We start from the raw sequence: 15,399 nt of genomic DNA on the forward strand, positions 1-15,399 counted from the left end.
CCTGTTGTTGTTGTGGATGGTAATCTAGAATTTCAGATATCCAAAATTGTTAATTCTCGTCAGGTCCGCCACTCTCTTCAATATCTGGTGCATTGGAGAGGTTTCCCGAGGAAAGAATGTGGGTTCCTGCGTCTGAGGTAAACGCCGACAGGCTAGTTCGGGTTTTTCGTGCCTCTCATCCTGAGAGACCTGGTCCTGAGTGTCCGGAGGCCCCTCGTAGAGAGGGGGGTACTGTCACGAGGGTGTCAAGAACCACGCCTGACTCCGTTATACCCGGGGTCAGGAAGTCGCAGCGGTTGGCTGCACACTCTATGTAAGATAGGGCTGTTTTCCTTATGGTAGCTTTCTGGGTTTGCTTTGCAAACCCTTTTGGCTCACTCAGGGATCCGTAGCTCCTTCTCCTCAGCTGTTCTTTGTCCAGCACTCCCAAACCTCCTTATATTCCCCTCTCACACTTCTCTGGTTGCCAGATATAGAGCTTCCTGCCTGGACATCTATTCTGACCCTCTGGAGCTGTGTTGCTGCGTTCTCTGGTAGTTGGTCCAGAACGCTACCCTCCGGATCCCTGTTGGACCTTTGGGGTCTATTGTGGTCGCCCACCTGGGTGTATGTGTTTGTCTGTCCTCTCCCTGGTGTTTCCCTCTTAGTGACAGTGGTGCGGACTAGCGATCCCACCGGCCCGTTCACTATCTAGGGCTCATTTTAGGGAAAGCCAGGGTTTAGGCACGTGATCGCCGCACGGGTGAGGAACCCGTCTAGGGACGTCAGGGCAGTCAGGTGCCAGCCGCAAGGTGAGTTAGGGGTCACCACCTTTCCCTCTCCCTTGAGCAGGGCTTTCCCTTTTTCCTCCCTGTGCGTGTCACCGGTCATTACAGTGAAGTTCTGAAAAGTTCGATATGGCAACTTTGCCGAAGTTAGCCAAGAAAATAGATTTGTTCCGAATTAATTTGTCACAAATTGCTATAAATCAGGTATTCCTAGACCACTGTGCCTTAGGATATGGCTAGACAGAGTGGTTGTGCTGTGGGCGGGTTGCAGCCATGCTGCGGTGAAGAACAGTGTGGCCAATAAGCCCGCAGCTGACTTTTTGTATAGTACTGTATAGTCCTTCTTCATTGTTAATGGTCGCGCGGCACCTTTAAACAGGAGCTGTTGCTGGTATGGGGTTTGGCTGGTTAGGTGGGGGCACAATATGCAGATTATTGCTGTTCTGGCCTGCAATCTCCTGAAGGTTATTTGACAGTAAACACAGAATAATAATCAGCTGAGGCATACCCACTTCTCCAACCCCAGCGCTCTCCTGCCCTACAGGTGGGAGGCCTTTTTCTTCCATCTGCTTTTCCTCCTTTTCCACATCATCCAATATCAATGAAAATATGGCATCAGAAACATCCAGCTCTTCCTCTCTCTGCATCTTTCTGACTTTTCTAGGACATCAAGACTTTGAAGGATGACTTTGACTTTGTAACAAGTGCAGCTGCCATTCTAGGAAAAACTGATTCGTTACCATGAATCGCGAGAAAATCCAGATTCGTTGTGAATCGAAGTTTTCCTAAACTTTGGACTGAATTCCGCTTCAAATGCTTTGCTCCGCTTAACACTAGTGATAATCCTCCCTGAGTCTCTCTCTAAATACGTTTTGCAATCTTCCCAAATAACCACAGGCAATATACCCTTTCCACAGCAGTAAAGTCTTGTTTCCTTAAACGTGCGATACCTTACTGTCGGAATCCTGCACAACCTTCTGTGAATGTCGGACCTCTTTTGCTCAGGGGTTTCTTAAGTTTAGTTGCTTTCTGGCAGCTTTCAGTCTCCAGAATGATGGTTCCTTAGACTATTCAGGAGCTAGATCACACATGTCCTTCCTCTATGCCTGGTCAGATAGCTCAGCTTAGACTCCACACCTAACCAAGGGGCGAAACCAACCCATCCTCCTGGCAACTGCACTGAAAAGCTGACAGCATTAACTACTTGTTGCCCATACCTAACCATTTGGGATACATAGTGCATAAGGAAATAAGAATTTCAACAACAAATTAAAACAATTAACTTTAGCAAACAACTTAGCAACAATCGACTGGGTCACTGCACTGCTACTGTAAACACTGCAGATTCTCTGCATGCAAATTGGCTAAGAAAACTTTGCAGACTATATACCATATGTGGCAGTATACTTAGGGTATGTTTACAGAGTTGTATGAAGACAGAGAAAATTTAGAAGTCGAATCCGCATCAAAATTCCACACATTTTCCATGCCGTTTTTCTTTAATGCAGTTTTCAGTTTGCAGCAAATTCAATGAGAATTTCCACCAAGGCTAAGGGGGTAATTTATTAAGACCGGCGTTTTAGGCGCTGGTCTAAATAACCTCTATATCTGGCGGTTGATGGCCTCTACATAACTCTGGTGCATCCAGCGCCAGTCTAAATCTAAGCCAGTTTCCTTGCAGGCTTAGGCCTCATGCACACGGCCGTTGTTTTGGTCCGCATCCGAGCCGCCGTTTTGGCGGCTCGGATGCGGACCCATTCACTTCAATGGGGCTGCAAAGGATGCGGACAGCACACTGTGTGCTGTCTGCATGCGTTGCTCCATTTCGTGGCCCCGCTAAAAAAATATAACATGTCCTATTCTTGTCCGCGCTTTGCGGACAAGAATAGGCATTTATATTGAAGGCTGTCCGTGCCGTTCCGCAAATTGCGGAACGCGCACGGACGCCATCCGTGTTTTGCAGATACTTGATTTGCGGACCGCAATACACACCACGGTTGTGTGCATGAGGCCTTACAGTACATTTAGACCTAAAACAGGCGTAGAAATGATGAATGAGATGGGCTTCCACGCCCACTTTTTTAGACCTGGCGTGAGCAGAAAAAAGTTGTAGATTGCGGCACAACTATCCATTGCGCTGCAATCGGGGCCAGAAATACGCCTAATATAGGTGTATTTCTGGATAATAAATTACCCCCTAAAATTTCCATATTAAGATTTAATCTTTTTAAAACAATATTTGCTAAAGTGAAATATTTTTTATTTGACACTATTTTTTATTTTATTGCATAGATTGAACTTATATGGTGCCACAACAGGATCTGTATTTATATAGATAAAATGGGCAAAAATAATAGTAAATGTATATATTTTTTCTCTCTTTACAGTCGTAATTTAGTGTAATAAATTTATACAGAAGAAAATAATCATCTTACTCTCCCATGTATAGCAATGAGAAGTATGTGTATTAAATACATGTACATCATCGCTGTAATACCTGAAAACTAGGTCCCTGTTTTATATTTTTGTGTATCTCCAGCTATTAGCTAGTATTTGGCCTTGTTTTTCTTCAGTGGGATGTCTGATAATGAGCGTTACACAGCGAGATTTATTATTAAAGTGGTGGACGTACATATATATATATATATATATATATATATATGCCCTAGCTGCACGGTGCATTGACAACTGGGATGTATATATAGAGATAGTGGACGCCAAGGGATTAAGAGGACTGTTTTATGAATAAAATCCCTTCTCTAAAGACAACAATGAGAGATTGTTCTACTGTGAATTCTGAGATCCAGGAATAAAATAGGCTTGACATGGCTTGGGTGCATAAAAATGTTTATTAAAACTATGATACAGAGTAAGGTAAGTAGCATCTGTCTGACACCCATATGATACGAAGAGGAGTGGTAATCACAAGACACATGATACCCTCATGATGTCCACAATGGAGCTGAGCTCTTTCACATACCTAGATGTTTTCTAACTTCCTGGCCCCACTAGCTCCTCCTAAAGGTCATCAGAGTGCAGTACACATGAACAGTTACTTCAGACCTTAGGAATGCAGCCTGGCACCTGGTATCACTAACCAACTACATTATAAGGAATTAAAGGGAAAGAAACACTATAATGAATGAAATTATATAGAATACCATTCATCCCTCTCTCCTTCTGTACCAGTTTGTAACTTGTCTTGTTTATGATTAGTGCAATTGTCTGTATTATGTATGTGCACCGCTCATCATATGTACAGTGCTATGGAATGAATGGCGCTTTAATAATAAATAATAATAATAATAATCCATTCATGACTCCTCTCACGGAATACATTTTCTATTATATTTCAGAATAAACGTTTCTTTTTCGAAGAAAATTCCAACAGCAGCAAATTTTTTTCATCCTCTATATCACATACATAATGGAAATTTCCAGGTAATTTTAGCTTTAAGGTTGTACTCGTTTGGCTTTTTTGTCTTCATATTATGCACTTGTACTACCATACAGAGCTTGTCTGTGAAGGTTCTCATTCATCCAGCTCATGGTATATCAGCAGTAATATGTCAGAGCAACTGGACTTGTATTTTTTTTTTCTTGAAGACCTTTCTCTAGTCATCGGATTGGCTTTCTCAATTAGAATTGCATGTACAACAAATCTCAGGCATTACATACTGGTGACTCATGCTTCAGTCATTAAAGAAAGATGTTGATTGCATTTGCATGACTGAAGTTATGAGGTGTGATAAAACTGCCTCAGAAGCATTATAAAGGACACTTGTTTGAAGACAGCACGGTATGCATCTTAGGCACAGAGGAGAACTGGTTCAAAAGAGTTGTGAAAGAAGTTTATTTATATTAGACTGGAGAAACCAAAGCTTACAATGCTGTTCCAACATCTCTCCCGAGGCAGTTCAATCACACCGAATAGCTTCAGTCATGCTAATGCTATCAGCGTCTTATCTCCATGGCTGGAGCACAGGTCACCAGTATTTTTAATGCCAGGGTTTCTTGTACAAGCCATTCTAAATTAAAAAGCCAGTTGGATAACTAGCAAAACGTCTTAAAGAAAAAAAAAGATACAAGGAGTCCAGTTGCTCTGACTTACTACTACTGGTGTCCAGAGCTTGTGATGCATTGCACCATCTCCATTTCTGTTACTTTGTGACAATCAACATATTTAACATTTTAAGGTGTTTTCCGGTCCTTAGATATTGATGACCTAATCCCTAGGATATTTCATTAATATCAAATCGGTGAGGGTCCAACATCCGGCACTCCCACCAATCAGCTGTTTATTAGGGCAGCTGAAACTATACAGGAGAAGATACAGTAGATTGAATGCTTGAATGCATAATCCAGTGTGTCTTTTCTGGCTCTGGAGTACTGCAGGTCCAGGAGCGGAGCTGCAGTACTCAGGCATGGAGAGAACCTTCTGCTTCTGGTTCTGTCCACTGTATAGTTTCTGGTGCTGGCAACTGGCTGAAGCTGCCCTCACCAATTTGATATTAAATGATGACCTATTATAAGAATAGGTCATCCTTATCTAGGTGCATGAAAACTCCTTAAAGATACTGTATCAATATTACACGCATGTACTATATAGTGTGTGTGTGTGTGTGTGTGTATGTTCACAAACACGTTTAATACAGGAGATAACATTAGTACTCCTGGAATATCCATAGAGGTTTAGATAGGCTTAGCTGTTAATGCCTAGTATTTATGGTGGTCTATGATGAAGTTAAAGGGCTTGACTGGGACATTTAAAAATTGTATTGAATGCAGGGGATGTGCTAAAATAAAATAAATATTACTCACCTTGAAAATCCACCCCACTCCGGTGTTAGTGCTGGTGTGGGATTTTGTCCTGCAGTGATATGACTACCTTCACAAGAGCACTGTAGCCAATTAGTGGGTAGTTGCATCTTCTCTGTGCAGCCACCTCTCCATTTGCAAGACCGAGACCCATTTTCAAGATAAGTCAGGTCCCTTTGGATATGCTATAAATGTTTAGGTCAAAATAATCCTTTAAATATTGATGACCGAGCCTTAGGATAAGCCATCACTATCAGATCGGTGGGGATCTGACTCCCGACACCCGCAGTTATCATATGTTAGAAGAAACCACAGTACATGGAATGGGTCTGACCTTGCAGTACATTTCCTGACCAGAGCTGTGCCAGTACATATGCTTCTATGAGCTGCTCGGTGGGAGTCCTTGGAGTCAGACCCTCATCTATCTAATATTGATGAACTGTCTTGACAGAATTGGACATTCAAACTCCTTCTTACTGTGGTTAAGTGATGAGGAATGGAGCACTTAGGACCTCCATTCTGATGATCAGTGGAGGTCTCATCGGTGGGGTTCCCATAGATCAGGCATGTCTCTCCTATCCTGTGGCAGGGTAATAAAGTAGAAAAATACTGTTTAAGTACACAAACAAATTACTAATTGTCTTGTTTCTCAGGATTGGACTAAATATCCAAATAAATGTAAGGAAAATAAGAAAGGTGGAGAGCACGATTTCCCCCAGGACATAGACCTCTACAGTACCACTGTACTGTATGTTCAGAAAGAAGTTGTATCCCCTGTGAGACTTGAATCTCCACTATCTAAAGATGACATCTCACTGGAACATGACAGCAGTAACTTCATGTCTTGGAGTGATCTGCTGGTGGAGAAAGAATTATCTTTCAATGGAATGTATCCTCCGTTCTTTAGCAGTTTCCCTAGTTTTAGCAACGACATAATCAATGACACTGTTTGCAGTTTGGATTGTCCAACAGACTACTTCTCCTATGATGGAAACTACATTCCAAATTCTCAAGACATCGTTGAGTAATTGCATTTATTTTAGCTACCTTTATCTCTGACAAACTTTCTACAGTATCTGATTAGCACTAATCAGATCAAATGGTATCGAATGAACTATGACTTGGAACAGTGTCATGAGTAATCGGGTGACATTTCTAAGTACAACAACCATTTTGCTGTGTGCACTGCCCATCAGAACCATACATATGGTGTACCGTGACGTGCACAAACTATGAAGCAATATACAATAAATACTACATTCACCATGCATAGTGTGACAGTACTGTATCCTGGTTTACCCAACCTGTGTAAACCCCAGGCAGGGCCAGCGTTAGGGGGGAGGCAAACTGGGCAATTGCCATGGGCCCCCATCACCAAACGGCCCCTTACAGTCAGTGGCGGATGATGTTCGGGTCGGCAGCCCCGGGCCCAGCACTGACCCGAACTGTAGCTGGCCAGCTAAGACCTGTCCTAGGTTGCTAATATAGCTTATATGTTTATACAGCTAAACCTGCCAATAACCTTAATACAGTTCCTATGTTTGTGTGTTAAAGACAAAAGCAGAGTTATTTACAGTGACTTTATGTTTAGATGTCATATAACTGTTATATATTGTGTTCACAGAAGCAGAAAAGATAATATGCCTTTAAGATTCATTATATAATGTAAGGTAAGCTCAATGACACAGCAGAAACAGAAAGCTAGCCTCACACACAGCCTGTGTGGGAAATTCCCCTATCAGGAGCTGCTAGAATCATTACACCAGAGGAGAGAAGCTGAACAGACATTTACGCCACTAAGAGCTATGTTTTATGGAAGCAATAGGCCAAAATAGGTATATAAAACAGATATATAATGTTCCTACTGTTAATATAGTAATTAGAACTGTATACTGAACTAGTTATACTGTATATGTGTTTACTTACAGTTCCACCTATTGAAAACTACAAAGTTCACAATTCAAATTCCATATTGCAATCCAAATTGCATACAACCATACCAGATCATACTCAACCAATCTGCAAATAGTTACTGCTAACTGCATACTGCAAATTGCGACCAAATTCAGTAAGTGAGATATTAGTTAGACCTCAGATATACCTCTCAGAGAGATCATAAAGTGCTTAAATAACTTAAAGTGAGAGTACAGATACACAAGAGAGAAATATATCCACCATTTTATGTTGAATGACAAGATTGAACAGTTGAACCACCATCTCATGCATATCGCCATTTTATGAATCTTTATGCAACACGTGTTTTGTACATGGACTATCTGCTGTGGAGGCTGGAGTGTTATATATGAAGAAAAGTTGAAGTTAATAAAGAAGTTATTTCAAGCATTTGGTGTGCTCTTTAAACCTACTGTTTCCATAGAACGGCGCTAGAGGAATTACAGAGTAATAGACAGTCTGGTTAGACTAAAAAGTCAGAGATATCAAAATTATTCTAATGCCACAGCGCAAAAGGCACTTCATAGTGCTGCGCCTGCCACACGAATGCCCACATACAGCGGCGAGGCACGGGAGCGCATAGTTCCCTGCCCCGCCACCAATCCCCGCCATAGGCTTCAGACCTAGTAGGCCTGAGGCCTATGCGGTAGTGAAATCCCTGCGCCATCGCGCGCACCTGTGCTGGGGCGCAGTACAGTGAAGTGTGCGCGCCTGGACATAGGTGAGTATTTAGCTTTTAGTTTTTTTTTTATGTGCCAACTTTGTTGGACATGGGGGACACACACAGGAGGACATGTGAAGAGACAGTACATCAGGGGGAAATTGCAGTATGTGGGGAAATTAATATGTGGGGGGAAAATATTATGGTGGGATTACTGTGTGGGGGGAAATTATTATGGGATGGATTACTATGTGGGGGCAAATTATTAAGGGAGGGATTACTATGTGGGGGCAAATTACTATATGGGGCAATGTGGGGGGAAACTACTGTGTGGGGGCAACTACTGTGTGGGGGCAGTGTGGAGTAAATTACTGTGTGGGGTAAATTACTGTGTGGGGAAAACTATTGTGTGGGGGCAGTGTGGGGAAAACTACTGTGTGGGGGCAGTGTGGGGAAAACTACTGTGTGGGGGCAGTGTGGGGAAAACCACTGTGTGGGGTAAATTACTGTGTGGGGGCAGTGTGGGGTAAATTACTGTGTGGGGTAAACTACCGTGTAGGGAAAACTACTGTGTGGGGCAGTGTGAGGTAAATGTCACGGGTAGAGTCACGGGAATCAAGATAGAGCGGAGGTGCACCCCCTGAGCTGCCACCCGGTCCCCTGTCCCTGCCTACTTGCACCACCCGCCCTAGGTGACGGAGCGCAACTGGGCGACAGTCCCTAACCTACTAAGTGCAAGCAGAGAGAATGAGACAGCAGGGAAGAGGACAGCCACTGAGAAGTTACAATAAGCAGACAAGAGGTAGAACAAAAACGGAAGGCGAGGCGGGTCAACTAGCCGAGGTCAGTCCAGGAGGTCACGTCAGAACAAGGGAAGAGGCAAAGACAAATCCGTAAACAAGCCAAGGTCAAAATCCGAGAGGTAGAGTCAAGGTACAGGGAGCAGGCAGAAGAGGTGTCAAGAGGCGGATCGAGGTTCAATTCCAGAGGTAGCTTAATAACAATAAAGTACTATAGGACGAAAATCACAGGCAACCTGTAGCCAGCAGGCCGCCTGTATTTATAGTGGGGAGTGAGGGTCATGTGACGTGGCCAGCGTCACATGACCAACAGACAGGCAAGTCGAGCACCGAGTGATCAGCTCGGCGCTCAAGGCAGACCTAGAAGCAGGGAGCCTCCCAGCTATCAAAGCCGGCCTGGGAACGAGGCCAAACACAGATCCTCGCTCCCGAAGCTAAGCAGCAGGTCTGCGGCTGATGGGAGACCGAGTGCACCTTCGGCGCCCCGTTACGATAAATAACTGTGTGGGGGCAGTGTGGGGGAACTACTGTGGGGGGGGGGAACTACTATATGGGGGCAGTGTGGTGGAAATTACTGTGTCGGGCAAATTACTATGTGGGGGAAATTACTGTGTGGGGGGGCAAATTACTATGGGGGGCAGTGTGGGGGAAATTACTATGTGGGGGAATTACTATATGGGGCAGCGTGGGGGGCCTTGCTATTGGGGAGGCACTATAGGGGCAATTCTATTATTTCTGGGGACACTATACAGGGATTATTGCCTGGAGCACAATATAGGGTGTTATTATTACTGGGGGAACTCTAGGGGACATTATAGCTGCGTGGAGACTATAGGGACATTTGGGGTAATTTATCAAACTGATGTAAAGTAGAACTGGCTTAGTTGCCCATAGCAGCCAATCAGATCTCACCTTTAATTTCTGACAGCTCTTTTGGAAATCCAGTTCTACTTTACACCAGTTTGATAAATGACCCCAATTATGTCTATTAGGGTCACTATTTTTTCAGCAGTATAGTACCTGGAACATTGGGGGGGCACAAAAGGCACAGTATTGGGAGTGGCAGCAGGATGACACTGTGGGGACACCAGGATGGGGAGGTTGATGGAAAAACTGAGATGCAGCTGAAAGAATTTGTCATGGCGGTCTGGGTCAAACAGAGGAGAAGAGGAAAGAGAAGGTCTACATGACAGGAGATGTCCCTGGATGTAAGAGGTATGTGGTCACTATGACATTTAGAAAGTGTTTTTAAAGGAGAGTTTTTAAGAGGCTTTAAAGGCTATATTTGTTTGTCTTTCCAACCTGCTTCTTGGTTTTTTTTTCAGTTAAAAGGTTTACCTGGGAATTTTATATGGATGGTCTATCCTCAGGATAGGTCATCACTATCAGATCAGTGGGGATTCGTCTCCTGACACCCCTGCTGATCAGCTGTTTGAAGAGACCACGGCGCTCACCAGAGCTCCGGTGAGCACTGCGGTTTCTTTATAGTTCACCAAGCCCAGCGCCGTACATTAGACAGCAGCGATGCTTGATATTGCAGCTCATCTCCTTTCACTTGAATGGGACTGAACTGCAACTAGGCCATGTGACTGATATACAGGGACATCACTGGCCTCCCAACAGTTAATCGGCAGGTGTTCCGGGAGATGGATGCCAGCCGATCTGATATTGATGACCTATCCTAAATATAATCTTATACACCTTGCTGGTACTGTATTACACTGCAGTTTATCTGCACGAGAATCTGTGTGGAAAAACCATGTGTAATCTGCAATCAGTGCAGGCAGGCTATGTGTGAGTGTGTTGTTTGTGCAATATTTCTTTTGGAGCCCCACTTAAAATTTTGCCCAGGGCCACACTTTGTCTAAAACCATCCCTGACCCCAGGAAAAAGTCCATAAGTATTGATAAGTACAACAGGCTGTTCCAGGGGTGGATAGTGACATCATAACTAGTGTTGAGCGAACTTCTGTTTTAAGTTCGGAGTCTAAAGTTCGGCTTCCGGTTAGCGAAGAATCCCGATATGGATTCCGAATTCCGTTGTGGTCCGTGGTAGCGGAATCAATAATGGACGATTATTGATTCTGCTACCACGGACTACAACGGAATTCGGAATCCATATCGGGATTCTCCGCTAACCGGAAGCCGAACTTTAGACGCCGAACTTAAAACAGAAGTTCGCTCAACACTAATCATAACGCCACTGTGCAAACAATGTGTTTGGGCCTCTCTGCTTTCAACGCGAGGGCGGGTTCTCACCGGCGTTAGGGAATTCCGTTAGTGTTCCCGGAACATAACGGAATTTTAGGACGGAATGCAAAACGGAACCCTTTAGGAGGCATTCCGTTTTGCTCCGTCTTAATACAAGTCTATGGGCACAAATAACATTATACATGACGGGGAAAAAAAAGTCCTGTCGACAGCAGATTTATACCTGGGTACGCCCACGACATGCTGTTAACTATTTCATTACCATCACACTAAAAACAGCAATGCAATTAATTCAAAGGAGAGTCATTTACAGGAATCCAGACATACATTTTCTAAGACCTAAAGGGCCCATCACATTCATTTTCATAATTAACATTGCTTACTTCCTAAGTAATTCTTTGCGTCGATCACTCCCTGCGCCCAAAGGTTGTACGATCTGCAGGCCTGCAAACCGCAGTACACGTGCATCTCCGTTATGCGTCTTTTTTACATGCTCAAAAAGGCGAGGTGCACTCGTAGAGATTGATCTCAGATGTTCTCTAAATCTTTCATAAAGACCGCGAATCGCCTTTCCAATAAAGAAATAATTGCATGGGCAAAAAATAGCGTGTACTAAATGCTTCGTTCTGCAGTATATGAAGTCATTTACTACCCAATCAACACTTTACCTTGCTTCCTTCCCAAGTAATTCTAAGTAATGTTAATTAGGAAAATAAATGCGATGGGCCCTTTAGGTCTTAGTGATAGAAATAAATGACTCTCCTTTATATGAACTGCATTGCTTTTTTAGGATGATAATGAAATGGTTAACAGTATGACGTGGGCATACCCAGGTATAAATTACCTGATGATATCGGCCCCCAGCATGCAAGGCTCAGAGGAAACACAATTGGCCAAAACGGCCGTCGCCTTTCCATGTACCCTGCGTCCTGTACTGCAATAGCGTTTTTAGTCATTTTGTAATAAAGACAAATTTTAGTGGTGTCCCACTACCCTCGTGGGTACTGCAAAGTTGTTGTGTATTGCTTTGCATTTCTTATATGCATCTTTATGTATCATCCCTGCTTACAGGTGTATTTAGATTGCATTACACTGAGCCTACAACTAGGGGGAGATAACACCTCCCGTATATATAGCTCAGCTCAGGCCTAGCCAGTTAGTTCCAGACCAGTTGTGTCCAGTTCAGTCTGGGTGTGTCAGCCTAGCCAGTTAGTTCCAGTTCAATCTGAGTCTGGAGTTTGATCCCTGAGTTGAAGTGCTCTATTCTCTCAGTAGGATATTAAATTCACATAGCTCAAGGCCTGGCCCCCGTTGCGCGCCCCCCCCCACCCCCCACCGCCCCCCAGGCGAAAGCTATTTGACGCCCCCCTTGACTCAGCCCATTGACCACACCCTTTAACCCGCCCCTTTTTGTCGGCCACCTATTTAATAATTGTTTCATGCAACATTTTACTTGACCAGCTACACTACATTACAGTATTGACAACTGTAAGTTTTTACCTTGACTGGTGATGGCCTAGGTGTGTTTATCAGCAGGTCTGCTCCAGTCACTGTTATGGGGGAGGGGGGGGGGATCTGTGGATGACAGTTATGGGGGGAGATCTGTGGATGGCACTTATGGGGGGAGATCTGTGGATGGCACTTATGGGGGGAGATCTGTGGATGGCACTTATGGGGGGAGATCTGTGGATGGCACTTATGGGGGGAGATCTGTGGATGGCACTTATGGGGGGGGATCTGTGGATGGCACTTATGGGGGGAGATCTGTGGATGGCACTTATGGGGGGAGATCTGTGGATGGCACTTATGGGGGGAGATCTGTGGATGGCACTTATGGGGGGAGATCTGTGGATGGCACTTATGGGGGGAGATCTGTGGATGGCACTTATGGGGGGAGATCTGTGGATGGCACTTATGGGGGGAGATCTGTGGATGGCACTTATGGGGGAGATCTGTGGATGGCACTTATGGGGGGAGATCTGTGGATGGCACTTATGGGGGGAGATCTGTGGATGGCACTTATGGGGGGAGATCTGTGGATGGCACTTATGGGGGGAGATCTGTGGATGGCACTTATGGGGGAGATCTGGGACGACGTAACCTTGAGTAACCAGAACTGTATTTACCTCGGCCCACCTATTGCTCACACCATGACCTCACGTGTAATTCCCCTCTTAGGTCTGGCATAATGCAAGTGCTGCAATCTTTTTTCTATATTTACTGCCATTTACTAAGCTGACATCGCTGAGCACCCAGCTAAGACCTGTCCTAGGTTGCTAGTATAGCTTATATGTGTATACAGCTAGACCTGACAATAGCCTTAATACAGGTCCATAGTGCTGCGCCTGCCACAGCGGCAGCTAGTGCTGACTGACACTATTGGTTATTTAGTGTGGCTGTAAAGCCGATCTGGGCAGGCTCTTACTGGGAGCAGCCAAAGTGCAGGGTGGGTGGCTGTTCCCCACGTTCCAGGCCAGGTTTTGGTTAGGGATGTAAAACCCAGCCAGCAGTCTCAGCTGTGGGTGGATTATCCTCCATCTGACAGTGGAGCTTTACCAGTCTCTGTGATGGGGCCTGAGAGTTTGGGCCAGGATTAAGGCCTGCTATCTTGTTTGGATGAAAGCACGCGGACTTCTGTTTCACCCAAGGACTTATGTGTTGCTGCCTGGTGTGAACAAACACCAAACTCAAGGTGAATGTTTTTTCCTTGAAACTGACTTTTTGTTGTCACTTTTCTTATGTGTGAATAAAACACTGAACTGTTTACATTAAAGACATTGTCATTGCCTCTATACTGCGTCCGCAAGCCTGTCTACCAGATCAAATCCCCACAATTGGTGGAGTATGTGAGCAGTGAGGTAGGCCTGAAGGCCGGAAAATTTTTGTTTTTCCCTGGCACAAGTGCATGTCCTACATTAAGCCGGCACGGTTACGACCCGTGTGTCCTGACAAAATGGAGGCGGTCGTGAAAGCGGTCGTGGAGGCTAACTTGCAGCAGCGGGAGGTTAACAAGCGGCAACAAGAAACTAACTAGCTGCTATTACATGTAATGGCATTGCAAGCGGCAGGGGCGTCCCAGAACGTCCACGATGCCTGGAAAGCTGTCCGCGCGTCCATTCCTCGGATGACGTTGAGACCTATCTGGCGGTCTTTGAAAAGGTGGCCATGATGGAAAAGTTACCCTGAGACCAGTGGGCTGAGGTCGTCGCTCCGTTCCTGGCGTCTAGTCCCCAGCAAGTATTATTTGATCTCCCCGATGATCAAGCGGCCGACTACCCGACAGTAAAAGGTGAGATCCTGCGGGTGCATCAGTGGGAATTTAACCCGGCTGAACCCGCCAGACCACAATATTATGATCTGCTGCACGATTGCAAAAATGGCAGCAGCCTGACATATTGACTCCCACTGCTATGTTGGATCGGCTGTTGGCGGATGTGTTTTGGAGGGCTTTGCCGTACCCTCTCCAGCACTGGATCAGCCAGGTGTCTCCGGATAATGCCTTGGAGATGGTCGACCTGGTGCCAGCCAAACCCGCCCAGGACGTACCCCCTGCAGACCCAGCTCCGGTGGTCTGCTGGCGGTGTCACGAGCCTGGACATATAAGAGCCGACTGTCCCCATCGCGGTGAACCCATGGAAACCAACTATGGCTACCACCACTGATTGTATGCCAGGAAGCTGTGCGCCACAGGTACTTCCGAGACTGTAGACAATAGTCACCTGTGCCAGGTGGAAGTGGGGGACACTCTGGTGGTGGCACTTCTCGATTCAGGGAGCCTGGTGTCCCTGGTAAGAGCTGCCCTGCTGCGGCCCAACAAGTATACTGGCCAAAAATCTGGCGTTGTCTGCATTCATGGGGACTTAAAGGACTATCCCACCGCCCTGGTCCTTCTGTCAAGGGTGGCCGGCAGGTGGACGCATGAGATGGCCGTCGCCACAAAGTTACAGTATGAGTTAATAATTGGGGGAGACTTCCTTGGTTTCCCGGCACTATGGCTGGATACGAAAGTTACTGATACCCGAGAGACAGATGTCACCCTAGCAGAGTAGCCCGGCTCAGGGGGGAGACCAGAACCCTGGGAACCTGAGTCAGAAGGGCCAGCAGTAGGGGTAACCGCCACTTCGGTGGAAGAGGGGGAGACAATCCCGCTAAGTGTGATGGTGCGAGACGTGGAGGACTTGCTGCCGGGT

The 15,399-nt window shown here is 45.4% G+C and overlaps 1 protein-coding gene across 3 annotated transcripts in view; it reads left to right on the forward strand.

Moving 5' to 3' along the window:
• LOC121007965 (interleukin-9 receptor-like) overlaps positions 1–7,005 on the forward strand; it is a 45,274-nt gene extending 38,269 nt beyond the window's left edge. For all 3 annotated transcript variants that reach the window (XM_040440234.1, XM_040440235.1, XM_040440236.1), the window contains 2 exons: positions 4,124–4,208; positions 6,239–7,005. In XM_040440234.1, coding sequence (XP_040296168.1) covers positions 4,124–4,208; positions 6,239–6,613 — 460 coding nt within the window. In that variant the 3' untranslated portion in view covers positions 6,614–7,005. The remainder of the gene's footprint in view (positions 1–4,123; positions 4,209–6,238) is intronic.
• Positions 7,006–15,399: the final 8,394 nt, after the last annotated feature.

This window comes from Bufo bufo, chromosome 7 (genome assembly GCF_905171765.1).
Source record: "Bufo bufo chromosome 7, aBufBuf1.1, whole genome shotgun sequence".
In the NCBI taxonomy this organism is placed as follows: domain Eukaryota; kingdom Metazoa; phylum Chordata; class Amphibia; order Anura; family Bufonidae; genus Bufo; species Bufo bufo.